Genomic DNA, 16,311 nt, shown 5'->3' with positions numbered 1-16,311 from the left:
AGTCTGGTGAATTCAGTTTGTTGCAGAAAATATCTGTTCTCACCAAAGCAAGACTAGACTATATGCCTGGTGGCCAGGCATGTTTTAAGCATCAGTTAGTACCTCAATTTCACCAGTATTGCATGGGAATAATTTGATTTCACTTCATAGTAGTATTCTGAGATTAATTAATTTATTTTTTTAATACCGTTATAACTTGTCATTGTTTTGATATCTGAGGTTCAGGCAGCAAGAGCAGGTGCAATTTCAGCACCAGTTGATCTCAGCTTCTCCAGATGAACTCTGTACTCGCCGACTGTGGCTACTGTGAGAATTGTAAGGTAGTCCATTTATTTGTCTAGCAAACTTTTTTTTTTTTTTTGGTCTTTCCTTGAGCAACATTTGCATTTCTTTTTTTCTTTGGGAATATCTACAAACTACATATGTAGCTGGTACTTTAAATCTCTGTGGTTATATACCTTAGGACCTGACATTTCAGGGCTTAGGTTTTTGATGACTTATAAGGAGAAAATTTCACAGTTCATGCTTGTGGCCATGCAAGTTAGTCTCTCAGGGGTTCTGACATTCCTTGATACACCTGAAAGCTTTTTGTTGCAGTTTTGATACCAGATGGGGAAAACATCTTCATAACCAATATGGTCTCTCATGTGTACAGCTCCCCAGATTGGAAAATTTAAGGCAGATAATGCAAATGCAAGTTTGAAATGAATGAAGTATTTAGGGAAATGTGGGTGCAGAGGCTGTGCGGTCCCAGAGTGTGATTTCTCATTGTGTGTGCAATCCAGCAACCCAGACTGCTGCCCAAAGGCAGCTTTTTCATTACCTCCTGGTAAAGAGGGCATACAGTTATATTAATTCTCCTTCACTTCCACCAGTGCCTCGATTTGCCAGAGAACTGATTATGGCTGCGCAGTTTTTATATGCAGTACAAGGGAGAGATTAAATAGGTTGCTGGGTCTTGGGAACAGTGAGAGTGATGAGGGGAGAGGAAGGAGACTCTCTTGTTGGTGGCAGCCCAGTGTTTAGGTCAAATTAACCACAGTACAAAACTGCTCTCTTGGGTCTAATATTTAATAATCTGTGAGATGTTTTAGTAGCACTGTAACTCACTGCCCTTGCTTGCTTATCTCCCCTTGTCAGTCAGAACATTTCATTCTCCCTTGGTTTTAGCTCGCTTTGCCTCATCTGTTATATTTATATATTTGTCATTGCAGACATAGCTGTATGCCGTGCACATTCTGATGGAGAAATCCGTGAGCATCTTGCCTTGCTCCCCTGTTTGGGGTCTGGTTTGGATTTCATTAGGCATACACCTTGTGGCTCCTCGATGCCCGAGATGTGATGCCTGCTGTAACATCTGCTCCCTCAGGCTCGTGTCTTTGTGCAGAGAGCACGTTCAGACAATCCCTCCCTGTCATGCTGCAGCGGCAGGACCAGGCACGTCCTTGCTGCACGCAGACCACTTAAGGATTCAGGAGCAGTTCTCCCTCTAGGCTCTGGTTATAGCTGTTGGGGTGAGAATTAGCTATCAGAAAATTTTCATACTCTTCATATTAATCACTGTAGGGCAGCAGTGCTGGCATTATGATTTCCAGCTATTTGTTTGTGTTTGTAAGGAAGGTAATTGTGATAACTAGGCAGGGATGTGAAGAGAGAACTGGGAAAGGAGAAGGCATGTTTTATTGATGTGCTTTGGATTTGCCTACTTATAATACTGCTGAAAATGTGTTGGACTTCCTGAGGATAATGTATACTGGTGAGAGATCTGGCTGGAGCTTTGAATGTAAGATTGAAAAGATTCTGTAACACTGAATCCAACCTATTTCTGAGCAACTCTTTTGTGATAATCCACTTGGTAAATGTATAAATCTCCAGAGAGAGACTGGTGACAATGGGAGATAGTTTTAGACACCTTCCTTTTAATAGATGCTTTTCCAATTTCTGACCACACTGTAGGTAGTGAACTAGCATCTCTCTTATTCTTGCAAAAACATATTCCTTTACATCAAATAGCTGCTCTTACTTTCGCAATTTTGTCAGACACAAGCTACACTCATCACTGCTTTGTTTTTGCTTGGCCTCCCTGGTTAGATCCCTCTACGGTGTTGTTCAGCTTGGAAATGTCTGTGAATAACCCAGTACTTGACATCTTATTTCAGGCTGAAAAATAAACTCTGATCTTTGTCTTTGCACTTTGGATTAGTGTGTTTTTTGCTTTGAGTTATTGTGCTAGGGCCTGTTAAATAGGTAGTAAATGTTTGTTAATTGCACCTTTGACCAGTGTATATGATTAAAAGAAATTGTAACTGAAAGACATAGCTTCTTTATCAAGGCTGCATTTAATTTATTCTGCTCAGTTTGAAAGAACTCAGCATTTTAAAAAAGTGGCAGCCATTAATGCTGTGGCATCTTAGTGTTTGCATTTTCTGCTGAACCATCCATTCTTAGTGTAAGCAAATAGTGTAAATGCAGGAACTTGGTGTTCCCTAACATTGTGTAACATTATTGTTTGTTGGACCTGGTTGTTCCATTGTAAGAGCTAATTTATAATACAGTTTAATTTATTGTAGATCCACATATGGTAGAGGTGGAAGCAAGAGCCTGTGGAGAGAAGTTTCTCAGTATTTAAAGAAAGTATGCCTTGCACAGGGTTCTGTAATAAAAATTGGATGAAAAATCTGTCATGGTGATTAAGGGCATGGCTGTCATTTTATATAAAAATGGAAATGTTAGGATAAAATTAAAACAAGTGTAAGTATGTAGAACATTTGATAATCTATGTAGTTAGTTTTCAGACATCAGTGGAAAGTCTCAAAACATGGAGTGTAGACAGAGCTCCAAAATGGCTGTAGAAGTGCAAAAAAAAAAAAAAAAAAAAAAAAAGAAAAAAAAAAGCAAAAAGCTGCACTGGCATTTTTTTTTTTTTTTTTTCATTGATGTCTATTTTGTACTTGTCTCTGATACATTATGCCTGATAGACCTATACTTGAATTTATATTTACAGGTTACCAGCTTCTACTTTGCATATTAAAGACTGCAATGTACCAGCTGCAGACTGGGCCCTCAGCCAAGACTCTTTTCACATGTGTGTGTCTTTCTGCAAGGGCGTGCCTCCATTTCTCACTGCACGTCTTCAGATTAGGATTTCTGTATAACAGAGATGTATTCTAACTTCAGCTCCTTGCTTGCAGCAGATGCTCCAGTGAGTGGAATTGATTGCTAGGTGTATTATTTAATATAACTCTCTTAGTATAGTATTTTATTCTTTCCTGTATTTTCTCTCTCATGTTTGAGGCTGTGATGTTTGATTATGTGAACAGTGAATGTTCAGAATAAGCTGTTTTTCTCCATGCATTCTCTTCTCAACTGTTCTGTTTTACTCATGGAAAAATAACCTGTTCCCCATCTCTGTGCATTTTGAAGAACACAAGGATTACAAATCTCCTTTGTGTCTTTCAGATACCTGTATTAAATCAATAGGTGCTCTTGCCTTTGAAATCCATTATTTCTGGACTGTTATTGAAGTGGGACCATTTAGACTGTCATGCTCTATCATATGGTGCACTGCTGTAGTTTTTCTTTCAGTTCTGCATTGCTATGAAGATAATTTAGCATTGTTGACATAGTCTATGCTTCTGTTTGAGTTTTGTCAATAAAATATTTCCATGTGTAGAAAGATTCATTTAGAAAAGACTTTTAATAATGCATGGAGAAGGTAGGGGTTCTGCTAATGAACAGACTCAAAGCAACAAAACCAATTATTTAGCTAGGATCCATTTTAATGTATCTGTAAGTAGGCAAAATGTTAAAGTTGTTTGGAACTCTGGGATGATCATATTAAATAGCCTTAATAGCTTTGCTCTAATAGAATTCAGTTATTATGGAGATAGTGGGATTTGAGTTGTGTGCTTAATTTCCTTACTTGACCAATATAGCCTGTGTTCAAAGTCTTAGGAGATACACCTTCTGTATCCTTAGGTTGTGGTGAGTTTCCTCTGCTTGCACTAGTTTTATTATTATTGTTGTTATTATTAATAATAACAACAACAACAATAAACACTGGTACTTAAATGGGAATTGTTAATTCAGTGTCCTCATACAAGTTAGGAAAAGAGGGAGAATATTAATTTCATGTAGAAGTCTGTGTGTTCTCTAATGAGGCTCATGCATCTCATCCCTGTTAGTGCTTGTGTGTGAAGACTCTCGAGTATTTGGAAGTGTAGCCCAGGGAGGTTTTTAATTGTCAAGTGCAGTTTTCAGCCAAATTTTGTTTTTGTTCTCCCATGAAGAAGCAAAGAAGTCCCCTGTTTTAGTGGTGCTGATGTCGCTCTTAGAGGGACTGACTGAACTGAGGGGATGGAGCAGTACTAGGCCTCCCTCTCAACTCGGGTCAGTCCTGCTTTACCAAATACCTTGTTTTGTTTTTCAGTCATTGACATTGACTGAAAACTTGTGCAGGACTGATCCTACTTGCCTGCCAGTTTTTATTGTACAGAAATAGTCATGCAAAGCCGTTACACTTCTTTTCACTGTTTGGTCTCCAATGGTATCAGCTGCTGTAGTGAGGCTTTATCATGGATTATCTGCAGGAGTTTGAAAAGATCATCTTAGTGCCTCCTACCAGAGCAGAGAATAGGACTGCTGAATTTTATGTCTGTCACCTCTAGGTCATGTATCCTAGCAGGATGGAAAATAATTGAAAGATCTAGATCAGTTGTCTGTCCAGTGTATGTAGGTGAACCTACATTAAAGTCAGAAAAGGCGCATCATTATACGCCTTGTGTACTTGCCGAGTCCTGATACGGCCATTCCCTTCCTGTTTACCTTCATTAACTCACATCTAAATCCACAAATTTTAGTCCAGTTTTGCTGTGTATTTGTGTGTTCATGTAGTAAGAGACCTTGATTGAATGAGATTGTAGCTTTGCTTGGATAGATAGTCTTGGAAAGACACAGGGAGCCCTATTTCCCATTTTTGCCTGAGTTAGTTATTGCTGAAGTGTTTAATTTAGACTCTTTATAATAAAACTCACTTAAAGTGATTTTTAATTATAAATTGTGTAATTATAAAAGTTTGTAAATGTTTCAGTTCAGATACTGGCCCAATATTATATCTTTTCTTCCTTACTGTGTTGTTGGCAAGGAAATGACAAAGCAAACAAATGTCACTGTTCTGGTGACCCCTGGACTTTTACTGCTGCACCCTTTGCGCTTGGTCTACCTGGCAGCTGAAGGCAGAAAAGTTTAAATTTCTTATTTCAGCCCAAGACATTTTGCACTTTGTCTCCTGCGAGGCTTCTGTGCCTTTTGTCCCTCTAGAGTTCCTTTTATTATCTCTTTGAAATGAAATGTGGGGTTGGTTGGTTGGTTGTTTGCCTGGGGTGATGGATGGTGTGCGAGAGAGACTGACACTGTGTTAGATATGGGATGCTTACTCTGTTCAGGCCACAAAGGACATGAGGTTTCTCAGCTCCAGTTTCTAGGATTTACTAAGGCTGTATAAATACATTTCAGCCGTAAGATATTTACCATTTTGATTAAAAACTCATCTGCGTGGAGGGCATGTTTCTCATGGAATTTTTTGTTCTTCTGGAGATACGATTTTCTGCGATTAAATAAATGATGGGGAGTTTTAAAATCCATTCCATTTTGCATGGTAAATTACAGCCCTTTTACAGTTCTGTGCAGATCATGAGAAAAGAAATGGATGTAAGAAGAAGGTGAGAAAATAAAATGCAGAAGAAAATTGGAAAGGAGAGAATCTTATATGCAAATCAGGAAGAAAGATTTCATAGAGGAGTGAGGGAAAGGAGAATTTGACAGTGTCATTATAGTAGAATGAAGTGAAGTTTGTCTGTATGTTATTAAGTGATTACATAACATAACAAAGAGGGGAAAAAAAGACTAAGTAATATTAAAGCAATGCAATTTTAAGTGCACGAATCCTTAGCAAAAGTAGTTTTAGTAATTTAATAAATAAATGTGTACTTTAAAATTATAAATGTGAACTATTAAAAAAATGCATTGGAAATCTTTGTTTTCTACAAAACCTGCAGACTTCTATTTACATGCCAGCAATAGTTTCCTAATGTTATTTTGTATTTGAAATTCAGTCTTTAGAAACTGTCAAATTAATGCCACCAGATTTTACTTTTATGCTGAATATATAGTAACTTACACATTTTTGAGTTAAAATCAGTTAGTCCTGAATTTATTGCCACTTTATGGGGATTTTTTAAAAGACAGAGAACCAAATTGGCATGGAATATGAGTAGTATTTTTTTGGGCTACTCAGTCCTGAGAATTAAATTGGATGGGGAAATAACAAACAAGTATTCTTCTATTTGCTGCTGGCTGTGGGTGACAGCAGCCCCAAGTTGCCCAGGCAGAGCTCAACTGGAATTCTTCTCATCAAACCAAGTGTTGCACTTCATCTAAACATCCTGCTTGAACCAGGGGAGAGGGACAAGGACTTTTTTCTTTATTCCTAAAAATAATCTCCAATACCCTGACAGGACTGTGTGCCGTGTTTGCCATTGGCTTCTTCTGGTTTTCTTTCCAATGACTTTCCCCCTCTGCCACCTTTTCCTCCTGTTAATCATTGTGAAATACACGTCAGCAAAGATGTTTCTGCCAGACTTCTGACCTCATCATATCTAAATGGGGTGTCAAGGGTGAAAAGTTTATCTCTCTGCAAATGAGATAACAGGTTATCACTGAAAGTGCAGGATTGTCATCCTGATCAGTGTGAAATGGAGGGCATGAGAAATAAGCTATTCTCCATTCTTGTTTGTGTTGGGGCTTAGAGCACGAATTGATTAAAAAACCCTCTGAGACGCAGACGTGGGGATCTTTCATATTCATCAGGAAGGTTCTGTTCTGACCTGCTCTTAAAAGAAATAAAGTATAATACAATACCTTGAAAGAATGATAAATCTTTAAACCCTGTGCAGACAAATAGTATTCTTCAGTGATAAATAGTTTTGGAAGTTCTCAACTAAGGAGACATTTGTTATGCCTGCAAGTATTTCAGATGAGTTATGACTACTCATGACTAATACAAAATCTGGATCCCAAATGAAGACAGAGTTGGACAGTGGTCCAGTGACATCAAGTTCTACCAATCTTCAGAAAGCAGTTGTCTCTTCTCTCTTGTTTAGCAGAGGATAAGTGTTTAATTATTGTTTCTGTACTACAAACTCAAACAGATATGGTCTGTGTTTATAGCTACAGATTTACATGGTGCATGTGTTTCATTTATTGTGGCTTTATTCCTAATCCTGGGAGATACATGAAGGGTAGTTTCTTCTGTAAGGTCAATATAGAATAGTAATTCATACTAGATTTTCTTGGCTTAGCACCTGCATTTGTCAAGATTTCAGAAATAAAAGGTTCACCAGGAGTTACAAGCCTCCATCTATGGAGCAGCACTGATAGCTGTCAGTGCTTCGACTGTGTCAGGAGTTTCAAGAACATCATGGATGTGTTGGAAATGCAGTGAACTTAGAAAGCCTTAGTACTTCTGATTTATGTTTACTTACAAAGCGTGGGACCTCTTGGGGTAATGTGAAGTTGGATAGCCTGCTCTGTGGAGAGAGTAACTTTGCCTGTTGCCATGCCCAGAAGTATTTCTGTTCGATGCTTGCTCCTTCCATGGTGGCAAAGAACAAAGTGTCCTGGCCTGCCCCTTGTCTGGCCTCTTCCTCTCCCGTCTGTGGCAGCCTTAGTACTTCTGATGCACCATTTTGCAGTTTGGAACCTCTCATGTGCCTCTGTTGTTTCTTTCTTGCTGTTGTTTGCTTGTTTGTTTAGTTTTGTTTAGTTCCTTCATCACATTAGTCTGTTTGGTGTTACCCACTTTAGGACTGCAAGCAGTAAGGAGTCCTTAGTTTATTCTCATATTGGGAAGTGTGGGAAGTAATCTGTGGATGTGTATGTGGTAGTGACATGAGAGATAAAGAGTAGGAAAAGGCATCTTCAGATCTGCGCTCAGATCAGCAGTCACTGGGCTGAGGAGTTTATGCGCACAGGAGACTGATTATTCTGTCTGCATTTTTAGGGCTGCTCACACAAGGGCTCTCTGAAAGCATTGCTCTTTTGGGTGTACCTGTGGTTGCTTCTGAACTTTTTTGTCTCTGCCTGAAAGCACCTGTCCTCTGTCTTTGTATGGTGGGACTTTGATCTTTCCCCCTTATAAGTGTAAAATCACAGGCTGAAAGACTGTACTATCTCAGACAGAGATCTATGAACCATATCAAATATTTGTTATTGAACAGGTTTAGCTGGATGCCTGTGTTTTCAGTGGTTCTAACAGAGAATGGACTTGGTGCTGTGTAATGTTTAAACTTGAATAAATAAACAAGTTTATCTAGTAAGTCAAGAGAGAACATGGGAAGGAATTCCTGCATTGTCACAGACAGCCTTATAAAGTAGTGACTTTGCAACACAGCAAAGCACTAGAGAAAATTGTCTCAAAGTAACAAGAGGTGCTCCAGTTAAATTAATGCATATTCGTATTTCATTGAAAATAAGCATATATGGCTTCCCTCTTAAGCTAAGAATAAGGCAGATCTTGATTTATGTTTACTTAAAAAGCGTAGGACCCCTTGGGGTAATGTGAATTTGGATAGCTTGCTCTATGGAGACAGTAACTTTGCCTGTTGCCACGCCCAGAAATATTTCTATTCAAAGCTTGCTCCTTCCACAGTGGGAAAGAACAAAGTGTCCTGGCCTGCCCCTTGTCTAGCCTCGTCCTCTCCTGTCTGTGGCAGCAGGGAGGCACCCTGGGGTGATGGCAGAAGGGATGCTCAGAGTGCAGGATACAGCGTGGCTCTCCAGGTTCTGCTGCAGGGATGCTGCATACTGGAGGTGTTTAATAACAGGGGTACTGGAGAGCAAGCAGTGCCCAGTCCCTCTTACCATCTGATGAGTTTTCTGATCTGCCTTGAGACAAAGCTTCTTCTGCACCCCAGCCTTTCAAAAAACTTCTGGTTTTCTGTCACCCCTTACAACTCACTAGAATTTCATTACAGTCACTGCAAAATGCTTTGCCATTGCTGGAAAAGACTCTGAGCCTGTGCTGCTGAGAAACCATGAGTCAGCTTGCTCAAGGGAAGGAGGAGGAGGCAAGGAAATCTCCTTTTATGATGAATCTTCCCACACTTCCTGCTGTTTCTGTTTTGGGCACACTGGTTCAGAAGCTGTGGGCTGTTTTCTCCCTGGCTCTCAGTGTGTGAAAATTGTTCCTTCCCTAAGAGGGATCACCTACTTGTCCTGATATGAGGTGACAGTATCCCACGCCTTTCCCCATCTAGAACAAAAGGGATAATCTTTCATCTCCACTCGAAGCGAAGCACAGTGTCGTGGGGGAACTAGGGCAGGAGAAAGCCCTTGCTGAGCTCTGTATAGTTTGAGAGTCCAGCAACGTTAGAGAGGTTTTCTGAGTCACTCTTTACTCTGAGAGGCTGTTGTTTAGTCTAATCCTGTGGGATAAATATATTCTCATTAAATTCACAGGGACTCAGATCCTAACTTAACTAAGGCGTGACTGGACTCACAACACTTAGCAGCAAAGAGTTTTTTTGCAAATAACATACCATACATTTGTGTGGGTTATTCAGTTGAAAGCCCCACTTCTACCTCTTTGCTTGGAAGGTCATACTCTGAGGGTGAGCACAACAGTGCTGAAATGGTTTTAATATAATACGATTCTGGATAAAAATGATGACAAAGAGCTAACAAAACAGTGTAGTTCCCTTGCTGGAAACATCTTGCAAGTGCTTCAATTATATTTCATGCTCGAGTTGAGAGCTGCTACAATAGTGACAGGAGGAGAAAAATAGAATTGCTTCATTTCTTTTCTCCCACCCACGGACGTTTCTCAGTGTGGAAAATGAGTCATCAAGAAAAGGTATTTTTACTTTGCAACAGACATTAGAGAAATGTTGATCTTCAGACAAACTGTGTCAATTGATTTACTAGGTAAGAGGTCTGATCCTGCTTGCACAGATTTTATTTCTTTCGGAACCACTGCGAAGTCACAACAAGAAGAAACCAACACAGACTCCCCAGGATTCTCAGTCAGCTCAGGTGAGGCTCCACTGTGGCAGCTGTGTGACATGGCTGACCTGAGGACTGTGCCTAGCTGCTGGGGTATGAGTCTGCTTTGACAAAACTGGGGTCGATCCTCAGCAGAGGCTGGCGGTCCCAGGGCCCTCCGCAAGCACTGCCCCAGCCCTTTGGCATGATGGCTCTGCCAGCACAGGGCCTGCTGGCCAGCTCTGCCTCAGCTCTGTCAGATATGGGCAGGGACATCTGCTACTTTTGGAGGTGTAGACTGACATATCAGAGCTTTCAAGAAGTTTTTTAGAAAAGTCTCCTGTCACAAGTGAAAAGTTAGCATCAACTTAGTCATGAGGTGGGCTCTTGGTTTGAGAATATCAGCTGGGATGTCTGGGCATGCTGCTGTTTGCTTTCTGAGAATTTGAGCACTTAATCTACTTTTAATTTGTATCTTATTTTGGATTGTAAGGCTTCAGTATAACGTGTAACAAATATAGGGATTTTATCTGTCAAAGCATTTCGCAGAAGGGGAAGAGGAAACTTGAGGCTCAAAGCCATGTAAAGGAGTTAATCGAATCGATCTGCAAAGTGCAGACCTCATCTTCATTGTTTCTCACTAGACCACACTTTTATTCCTCTAAGCTCTTCAAAGGTGCTGGTGGCTCAGAGGAATGTAAAGCTACAAACCTACAACCACAAACTAGTATTTCTCACACCCAGACTAGTATTTATCACCCAAAACATGTTTTTCTGGCAAGCCGGTATTACTGTTGAATTAATGTTTTTCCCTTTTACTACCATGTAATTTTGCTAGTATTTATTCTCAGATACCAAGTTTGCACACATCTGGTGAGCTTTCTGTGTTGTTCTGTCTGGGGTTTGCACAGCCAGGTTTTGGTAGCAGGCAGACTAGTAGGGGTGACTTCTGTGAGAAGCTGGCAGCAGCCCAAGATGAATGTGCTGCTGGTCTATAATGGGCCTATCAGAAAAGTTGTTAACACCTCTGTGATATTTAAGAAGGGAAAAAAAAGTTATTGCACAGATGTAATTGCAGCCAGAGAAGAGAGAGGCGTAAGAAGATGTGAGAGGAACAGCTCTGCAGGCCAAGGTCAGCGGAGAAGGAGGGGCAGGAGGTGCTCCACGTGGCAGGGCTGAGAGTCCCCTGCAGCCCGTGGTACAGACAGTGGTGAGGCTGCTGTGCCTCTGCAGCCCATGAAGGAATCCAAGTATTCAGAGATCTACCTGCAGCCTGTGAAAAAGACCTGCAGTGAAGCAAGTGGATGCCTGGGAGAGGAGGAGGCGCTAACCCCCTGGGAAAGCTCTGCAGGAGCAGGGTCTAGGCACACCCATGGAGAGAAGAGCCCATGCTGGAGCAGGTTTCCTGGTAGGACTTGTGACCTGTGGGGGACCCACACTGGAGCAGCCTGTCCTTGAAGGACTGCACCCCATGGAAGAGAACTGTTGCTCATATTAAAGAAGTTCATGGACAGTTATCTCCCATGGAAGGGACCCATGCTGGACCAGGGGAAGGACTCCTATCCTTGTGCAGTAGCAGGAGCAATGTGTGATAAACTGATTGTAATTCCCATTTCCCCCTGCACCACTGTGGGGGAGGAAGTAGACCCTTTTTCCTGGGAGAAGGGAGAGGTGGAGGGAAGGTGTTCTTAATTTTATTTTAATTATCCTGGTCTGATTTTGATTAGTAATGGAATTCACTTAATTTCCCCAATGCGAGTCTGTTTAGCCCATGATGGTATTTGGTGAGTGATCTCTCTTCCTGTACATATCTCATGAACCTTTCATTACATTTTCTCTCTCCTCTTCTCTTGTGGAGGGGAGCGATAGAGAGGCGTTGGTGGGCCCCTGGCATCCAGGTTAGGTGGGGCTATCTCACCATGATAACTGATTTTTGGAAGTTTGTGAGCTGTGAGGATTATAGTTAGGATATCCTCAACCATGCTTTGGTGGCTATATAGTTCTCTTTTGAGTATCACACGAGGAGTTGACACTTATTTGTGTAAATCCAGTGCAAAGACTGTGTCTGCCAGTAGTCGTCAGTTGTGGTAGCCTGCCAAAGGTGAGGCTGACACAGGTTGATGTCACTAAGTCCAGCTGGTAGTGAGGTTGGGCATGTATTCCCTCTAGGTGTGATGCACGTCTACATCTCTGTATGACTGCCCCCCCGTCCTGCTCACCAGCTAGGCCAGCTTGCTGCTCATGAGGGGCGTGCTGCTCGTGCTTACCCAGTGCAGGGCAAGAAGACAGCAGTTCTGCTGACACAGGGCCAGCCCCTTTTATTCCATTGTCCCTCTGTTTCCCCCATGCTCATTGGTATTACCCTGTTGCTCTGTTTTGTTGCCTTCCATAGGTCCTTACTTTTGCAAGACTTCAGGAGTTCCCAAGTGCATTTCCCAGGAGCCTGGTAAAGTGTCCCCTGCCCTGGCAGCAACCTTGCAGTTTGGAAGATGCTGCAGTGTCACTCGTGTGCTGGGGTCAGGGCAGGAATTGTAGCAAAGGCAAAGAAGGCTTTATTCAAAAGAACCACGCGGTTTTCATTGAGTGGTACGATAGATTCTGTTCTATTGGCTAACTAACAAAAGCATCTTCCTCATGCACTGTCCTTGAGAGAAACAGAAAAATACAGTAGAAAAACAGCACCTGCAAATTGTTTATAGTCAATGGTTATCACATCTTTCCAGCTCCCTAAAACATCTCCCAAGCCGCAGTGAGAAACGCTTGCCGTTTCTCTCTCCCTGTCCCACAGCATCCACACTGCAGGAAACATCTCCCACTGACCCCTCGTGTTGGGTGTCAGCCCCCAGCCGTGGAGCCTGTTAGTCCCTGGCTCGGCTGGGACTCCCCTGGCCAGAGCAGGCTGTTGGCCAGCCTTCACTGACTGGTGTCACTGTGAATGGACGTGGTCACCCAACCTGCCAGCAGCCCGAGTGCAGTGCTGAGAGTTCCCCTTTCCAATACATCTCTTCAGGGCTCCCCCAGCCCCAGGGAGCTGCATGTTGCCACCAGTGGCTTCAGCTCTAGATCTTGTCATAGGTGTCCATGGTGTGTGAAAGCTATGGAGATTTCCCTCAGCTGCTGAGTTGTACTGACTCATTAGGCTGTTTCCATATGTTTTTATCTGTCTATTAATAACTTTTATTAATAACTTTCATTTTTTCCTAGGCAGAACTGAACTCCTTGAATGCTTGTGTCAGTGTATTTAAATTGTGATTGAGTGCAAACTGATTCAGGAAAATTACAATTTTTTTCCTCTTTTTTTTTTTTTTTTCTTTTTCTTTTTTTTTTTTTTTTTTTGGCTAGATCTCTTAATAGATCATAGAGCACACAGCTCGCTTGCATTTCTTGTCCTGGATTTTCACTTGCTGAGACATCCCATTGCCTGATCCTCTGTGAAGCTTTGTAACCACATAGAAGCAGTTTTTCCCTATGGAAATAGATCTCAGGGCTCCCATTGGGGTTAGGAAGAGCTCTATTTAGAAATGTAATTACTAGGCATTCCCAGTTCATATTCCTCTCTATGTCTTTTCAGTCTCATATGTTCTTTGGGTTAAAGCATACCCTCTCCTTGCCCCCCTGTTACAGAAGAGGGGCTGGCGTGGTGTTCTCAGTTCTTTCTTTAGGAAAGGATGTTCATTTGTCTCTGTGGATTTGAAAGAAGAGGTGCAAATAGAGAGACAGAACAACTTTTGCTGTAGGATTCTGTTTTTCTGGCATAAGATCCACTGAGGTCACTGAAGGGATTGCAGACCCTGAAGAGAAGAATGGAGTCCTGTTAAATACTTTAAATGCCTAGACCTCCAGTTGCCTGAATCAGCTGTACCCTTTTTTTCACATTCAGATTTAGGTTTAGACTGTAGTTTCTGCTTGCACAAATACTTTGATGAGAACAAATACAGCTCAGTGGAAATTCATTGTGAGAGTAGCTGTTGCCTATGTTTGTCTACTTTATTAGGCACATTTACAGTATGCTGCGTTTTTGTTTCTCTTCTGATCTAATATAGTAAAAATAGTACATCAAATTAAATTGGCTTCATTTTGTATTTACTCAGTAGTGGATGTAGTGTCTTGCAGGGTCTGCTTTTTATTTTTAAAACAAATCAAACAAATGAAATGCAGTTATTTCCCAGTAATTTCATTTCTTTCTAATTATAATTTTCAGAGGCAAGTGGTTTTGATATTAGAAAGATTATGCTGATGTTCATTAGGTTAGAATGACATGGTGAATTCACAGAAGGGGAGGAACAACAAATTGTTTGAGAGATTGAATTTGAATTACCGTGATTTCTCATTAAAGCCTGGATTCATTAGTGAAGTATATCAAACAAGAGCAATTTTCTTTCTCACATTTCAGTGTGATCTGTGTTGCAAAGAATGTTTTCAAAAGAAATGGAAGAAATTCTATAAAGCAAAGGATTTGTTGTTCTTTCGATTAAAGTCTCATAGTCACTCTGTATGATCTTTTTCTTTCAGTTTTCCATACCAGTTTTCTATAGCATTGCTACATCTGTGAGCTCTGCATTGCCTTTGCTGCTGCTGCAGGGCATGTGGCCATGCTGGGATGGTGACTGTGGAAGTGTGCTCATATTCAGTAAAGACTTGTATGGTTGCATTGTCCCAGTTGCAAGAGGTATAGCTATACCTCTTCTCCCAGTGGAATTACTTCTTGTTCCCATTGTCTCTTTTGCTATTTACAGACATAATGTTAGCAAGATTTCAACTTTTTAAAAAATAAAACTGGTTACTACACCTCTGGCTCTCTTTGCAGTTTAGCAAGTGTGAGGACAGTAAAATCCCCTTTCTCTGAGAAGTAGTGGCAGTTGCATGATCAGTTGCCATGACCTGATGTTTAGTGGAAGTTTGATAAAAATGTACAGGGAGTATTCCAAAGGTTAAAGCTCAAAGTCTTTATGTTATTGAAAATGCAGTCGCTTTGATGTGAGCCTTTTCACTCTTCTGAAAAATGGAAGTGGCAGGGTTTTGCAATGTGTGGGGAGCAAAGCACATTGCAATGTGTTGTCTGCACTGCGTGAGTTTTCATTGCATAATGTACTCATGGTTGGATATACCTAGCTAAAGTAGGCAAGTGCTACATGTAACATTCTGGTTGTGTGTCCGATGACTTCAAAAACTGTTGCAAAATGTCAGTCAGCCTACCTGTTGGGAAATGGGTAGTAAATCACCTTTTGGGATTGAAAGTATCTGTATTTGGCAGGAGACTATCAATGTGAAAGGCTGGTACTCTGTGGATAACAATAGTTTTGGTGTCATTGAAGAATGTGCTGTGAGGAAGGTTGGTTTCTGTCTTGTACCTGTGATGGAAGAGATCTTTTGTTATCTATCACAGACTGTCTGTGGAGCTTACACAATTCGGTGTCATTGCAGAGTATTCGTTTCCCACTTACAAAACAGAACCATCAAGGAAAACACCTCCAGTATCAAGCCCAGCCAACGGCACAGCACTGTGAAGGTTAGAACCAGACCACGCTCCCGTGTGCCACACCTGTGTGTAGCCTACGCTCTGCCCAGAGAGGGCAGCCCCAGCGTCCCACAGGACAGCCGTGGCTTGCCCATCAAGGTGTTGTCCCGACACCTTTGGCAGTGTTTCCACAAGGGCAGAGGCCCAGAGAGAATGCAGCTGAGAACAAGAGCAAGGGGTGTGTCCTGTGGTGGGCCACCAGCCACAGAAGTTGGGAGGAGGGGAGGAAAGGTTTATTTCTGTTCCCTTTGACTCAGAATTTTGAATCTGAGTAACTCGGGGTGAAATAGTGAGGGGTTTGTGTGGTGGTGGTTGTAGTTTGTGGTTTTGGGGTTTTTTTGTAAAGCTTGAAATGTATTTGCATTTACTACTAACTCCATTCTTCTTGAATGTTGTTAAATAAAGCTTTTTGATCTGATTGAGTAATTCAGGCTAAATTTTGTTTGACTTTTCCTTTGAGCGCTGAGGATCTTGCCCTGCAAGGTGCTAAATAACCTTTTGCTGCCACAGCCTTCTCAGTAGGGGCTGAGAGCACTGCACTGCCCCAGGAGGTGGCTGTATCTTCACGAGGCCAGGTCACACACAGTCTAGCATAATTTAAAAATAGGATAAGGGTTTTCAAATGTGTTTTAGTTAATACGTCAAGGACCTCTTACTGTAATAGTTCCTGTGGTTTAATATATCACTGTAAGTATTTTGTTTAATAGTAAAGTCTTGCTAAATTTTTCAGGCCATTTGTTACTCATGTCCTGTTG

General features: G+C 41.4%; 1 protein-coding gene across 6 annotated transcripts in view; it reads left to right on the top strand.

The window, feature by feature from the left end:
* Positions 1-16,311, top strand: part of PARP8 (poly(ADP-ribose) polymerase family member 8) — a 119,180-nt gene that overhangs the window by 24,577 nt on the left and 78,292 nt on the right. Inside the window, exon 1 of one of the 6 annotated variants that reach the window (XM_059874054.1) lies at positions 3,180-3,202. The exons of the other annotated variants lie outside the window; for them this stretch is intronic. Within the exon in view, the coding sequence (XP_059730037.1) occupies positions 3,195-3,202 (8 nt within the window). The 5' untranslated portion in view covers positions 3,180-3,194. Of the gene's footprint in view, positions 1-3,179; positions 3,203-16,311 lie in introns of those variants that run through there. 6 annotated transcript variants of the gene reach the window in all.

The sequence above is a fragment of the Haemorhous mexicanus genome, chromosome Z, assembly GCF_027477595.1.
Source record: "Haemorhous mexicanus isolate bHaeMex1 chromosome Z, bHaeMex1.pri, whole genome shotgun sequence".
NCBI lineage: Eukaryota > Metazoa > Chordata > Aves > Passeriformes > Fringillidae > Haemorhous > Haemorhous mexicanus.
Note: the sequence above shows the minus strand (reverse complement) of the source record. Positions and strands in the feature narration are given on the sequence as shown.